The sequence below is a fragment of the Orycteropus afer genome, unplaced genomic scaffold (assembly GCF_000298275.1).
Source record: "Orycteropus afer afer isolate SDZICR_OR568_19922 unplaced genomic scaffold, OryAfe1.0 scaffold00461, whole genome shotgun sequence".
Classification (NCBI taxonomy): Eukaryota; Metazoa; Chordata; class Mammalia; order Tubulidentata; family Orycteropodidae; genus Orycteropus; species Orycteropus afer.
The window spans coordinates 1,634,602-1,639,394 of NW_006922048.1; the positions used below are offsets into that span (position 1 = coordinate 1,634,602).

At 46.3% G+C, this 4,793-nt stretch overlaps 1 protein-coding gene across 1 annotated transcript in view; it reads right to left on the reverse strand.

The window, feature by feature from the left end:
• CATSPERD (cation channel sperm associated auxiliary subunit delta) overlaps positions 1–4,793 on the reverse strand; it is a 141,432-nt gene that overhangs the window by 13,271 nt on the left and 123,368 nt on the right. The window contains exon 15 of the mRNA XM_007954494.1: positions 1,974–2,048. Within this exon, the coding sequence (XP_007952685.1) occupies positions 1,974–2,048 (75 nt within the window). The remainder of the gene's footprint in view (positions 1–1,973; positions 2,049–4,793) is intronic.

Here is a 4,793-nt window from a genome sequence, read left to right on the forward strand (position 1 = left end):
GTTAGGTGCATCTTAGTCCTCAAGGAGATATCCTTGTTCCTCAGTACTTGAAACAGTTCCTTTGCAGTTGACTTTCCCAATGCTACACGTCATCTAATGTCCCGACTGCTGCTTCCATTGGCATTGATTGTAGAACCAAGCAACGTGAATTCTTTGACAGCCCATCAACAGAGGAATGGATAATCAAACTATGGAACATTCACACAGTGGAATACTATGCAACACTAAAGAATAATGAAGAATCTACGAATCATCTCACAACGTGGATGAATTTGGAGGACATTATGCTGAGTGAAATAAGTCAACCACTGAAGGACAAATATTGTATGAGTCCATTACTATAAAAAGCCAAGGAAAGGTTTACTCAGGGAAGGAAATTCACTTTGTTGGTTCCTGGGGATGGGAAGGAAGGGGAGGAAGTACTGATTTGGGTGAAGGGAAAGACAATATAACAAAAGAGTGTGACCAGCACAGTTATAATAGGGAAAAGGAGACACAGTCACATACACAAAAGATATAGACAACAGAGGGAAATACCATTACCTGCACAATACTGCATCACCATGGCAGCAAACACTAGGCTATGGATAAATGCATAGATAGGTGAGAAGATCAGGTATGGGCAGGTGAACAGGAGTATACCCAAGACCAAGGATAGATTTGGCTGAAGACAGTTTTACATATGTACTTGTCCTACAAAAACATCCGCATATGTTACAGAAGTAACAGGGGACAAGGTTGGAGCAGCTTCTCAGAGACAACCAAACACCTTGAAGGAGAGAGTTACCACCAGGCCTGTGGGCTTGGGACCATAGTCTCAGGGAACATCATGCTCAATTGGTACAACGTAGTACGTAAGATTAGTGACTGGGGTCTTGAAAGCTTTTGAGCGGCTATCTAAGATGCAACTATTGGTCTCTCCTCATCTGGAGCAAAGAAGAGTGAAGAAAATTAAAGTCATTTGGAAACATAAGTCCAACGATATGATAGACCACAAGGACCTCAGCCCTCATGACCCTGAGACCAGAAGTAGGTGGTGCCTGGCTATCAGGGCCAACCATTCAAAAAGGGATCACAATTAGAGATCCTGGATAGAATAGAAGGAAAAATGTGGAACAAAATTCAAAAACACAAAAACGACCAGAATTATTGGTTAGATAAGAGATTGGTGGAATCCCCGAGACTATGGCCCTGGGTTGTCCTTTGGGCCTGGAACTGGACTCACTTCCGTGGGGTCCTACATGCAGAACGCCTACCCCAGGGAGAGGCACCCACCTACCCAGGGAGATGCACCCCTAGATCTATCAGCCGTGAGACATCAGGGGGCAGCACTCACACAGAGGGAAGGCTGGACAGACAGGAGTGCACAGATAAGAAGGGCACAGGGAGGGGTGGTCACGGGGAGGGAGGGGAGGGGAGCCCTTTATGGTTGGGGATTGTAATCGGGGCCGTGACACCAAATGTGCATGAGGTGTTGAGAGTAAAACAAATCTGCTCTGTAAATTTGTACCCAAATCATAATAAACAATTTTTTTGGGGGGGGGAAGGCTGTCTGCCTCATTTTCTCCCACAGAGTGGCTGGTGGGTTTGAATCACCAACCTTTTGGTTAGCAGTTGAATGCTTTAACCACTATGCCACCACAGCTCCTCACAACTCTCTCTACACACACAAATATCACTGGTTCTGTTTCTCTAGAGAACCTTCACTGAGACAGACGGGGTCAGGCCGACGGGGTCAGGCCCACGAGGTGGCCGAGACTCCAGCTGTCCACAGTGGCACATCTTCTCTCTGTAACTGGGGATCAGTTCCAGAGCCACAGGGTCACACTGGGCCCCTTTCACGAGCCCTGCCACTCCCTCCTCCCCCCGTGCCTCCTCTCTTGGCCAGGCGGCAATTTTGAAGGAATGTTTGCTTCTCTGTGGGTGTTGTCCCCGCCCCCCTCCGTTGCCTGTCCAGGGTGTCCTGGGGTCACCTCTCGATGATGTAGCTGTAGTCGTCCTGCAGGATCATGGGGTCCAGGATGCCTTTGGAGCAGGCGGAGATTTTGCTGCAGTCAACAAGAGTTGGTGAGAAGTGGTGAACCCAATGGACACGGGACAATAGTGTCTCTTGCTGCTGTAACAGAAACACCTCAAGGGGCTGGCTTTAACAAACAGAAACGTATTGTCTCGTAGTTTAGGAGGAGGCTAGAAGTCCAAATTCAGAGCACTGCCTCTAGGGGGCTCTCTCTGCCCATGCCCGTGCCTGCACCCGCTCTAGAGTAAGGTCCTTGTCTCTTTCAGCTTTTGCTCTGAGGTGCCCCCATCTATCCACCCCTTCTCTGCTCCTTTCAGATATCAAAAGAGTTGGTTAAAGACACACCCCACACTGATATGGCCTCATGAACAAAGCAAAGAAAACCCTGCTCTCAGATGGGATTATTTTCATAAATATAAAACAAAAAACACCCATACAAGTTGGTTTTGACTCACAGTGGCCCTAGAGGACAGAGTCGAACTGCCCCTAGGGTTTCCAAGGCTGTAAGTTTTATGGAGGTGCTCTGGTGGTGTAGTGCCTAAGGCATTTGGCTGCTAACCAGAAGGCTGGTGGTTCAAAGCCACCAGCCACTCCTCGAAAGGAAGGTTGGGCAATCTACTCCTGTAGTGATACCACCTCAGAAACCCAAGGAGGGTTTGCCATGAGTAGGATCCAACTCGATGGCACTGAGTTTGGTTTTTTTGGTTTTTAAGTTTTATGGAAGCAGACTGCCTCATCTTTCTCCTGTGGAGTGGCTGGTGGGTTCGAACCACTGACTTTTTTGGTTAGTAGCCCAGGGCTTAACCACTGTGCCACCAGGCCTCCTTTCCATAGGTATACTAAAAACAAACAAACAAACAAAACCCAAACTCACTGCCATCGAGTCAATTCTGACTCATAGCGACCCCCTTTGCATTTCCAAGGCAGTAAATCTTTGCCCAGTCTTCCTTCTGTCGAGTGGCTGGTGGGTTTGAATCACCAGCCATTTGGTTAAGAGTCAAATGCCTCAGGCACTATGCCACCGGAGAGTTAGGATTTACAACACCTCTGTTGGAGACACATTCAATCCATTATATGGAGAATTGGGACTGAGAACCCCTTGCCAGTCAGATGAGCAAACACTGGGAAGATGGACAGACCCCATCCGGCATGGGCCCTTCCCGATCCTGCACACTGCAACCACCACTGCTGGCAGCGAAGTTAGTCTCGCCTTTTGGGAGGGGCTTTTGTCAGGATCCTGTTGGCCCCCAGAGGTTCATCTCGCTTACACTCTGGCTCTAGTGGGACACACCCAAGGCCGTGGGTTCCTGCAGCTCAGTGCCAGCCACAAATGTCCCCCAGTGGGAGACTGGAACAAGGAGTCCTGGTGGCATAGTTATTAAGTGCTCATCAAAGGTAGGTGGTTCAAAACCACCAGCCACTCCATGGGAGAAAGATGTAGCAGTCTGGTTCCGTTTCCCTGGAGATCCTACAAAGCAGTTCTACTCTGTCCTCTAGGGTCCACAGCCCTGAAACATTGTCTAAGATAGTGTCAGAAAATGAGCTCCTCAAGTTGGAAGCAGATTCTCTTACTAAGTAGAGTCAACCTTACTGATGTGGCCGGAGTAAAGCTTTTGGAACCTCCATTTGCTGTTGGGGCACAACTCAAAATGGGAAGAGACAGCTGCAAACATCCATCAATAATCGGAATGTGGAATGTACAAAGCATGAATTTAGGAAAATTGGAAGTTGTCAAAAATGAAATGGAACACATAAAGATTGCTATCCTGAGCTGAAATGGACTGGTTTTGACCATTTTGAATCAGACAACTGCATGATCCACTATGCTGGGAATGACAAATGGAAGAAGAATGGTGTGGCATTTATTCTCATAAAGAATGTTTCAAGATCTATCCTGAAGTACAACACTGTCAGTGATAGGGTAATATCCATATGCCAATAAGGAAGGCCAGTTAATACTACTGTTATTCAAATTTACACACCCACCACCAAAGTAAAAGACAAAGAAATTGAAGATTTTTTTTTTTACCAACTTTTGCAGTCTGAAACTGACTAAATAGGCAATCAAGATGTAGTGATTATTACTGGTGATTGGAAAGCAAAAGGTGGAAACAAAGAAGAATCATCAGTAGTTGGAAAATATGACCTTCATCATAGAAATGATGCTGGAGGTTGCATGATAGAATTTTGTAAGACTGAGGGCATATTCATAGCAAATACCTTTTTTCAACAACATAGTGACTATTCATGTGGACCTCACCAGGTGGAATACACAGGAATCAGATCGACTACATCTTTGGAAAGAGGCAACGGAGAAGCTCAATACCTTCAGTCAAAACAAGACCAGGAGCTGACTGTGGTATAGCCCTCAATTGCTCATATGCAAGATCAAACTGAAGCTGAAGAAAATTAAAACAAGTCCATAAGAGCCAAAATACGACCTTGATCATATCCCACCTGAATTTGGAGACCAACTGAAGAACAGATTTGATGCATTGAACACCAGTGACCAAAGACGAGACAAGTCGTAGGGTGACATCAAGAACATCATTCATGAGGAAGAAGTCATTAAAAAGGCAGGAATAGGAGAAAAGTGACATGTTGCTGTGAGTCTTGAGGCTGTGCTACTGGTGTTTCAAATCCAGCAGGGTGCACATGGTGCACAGGTATCAGCCTAGCTTACAGACTGAGACAGACTAGGAAGAAGGAAGAGGCCATCCACTTCTCAAAGAATTGGCCAGGGAAAACCTTATGAATAGCAGAGAAACACTGTCTG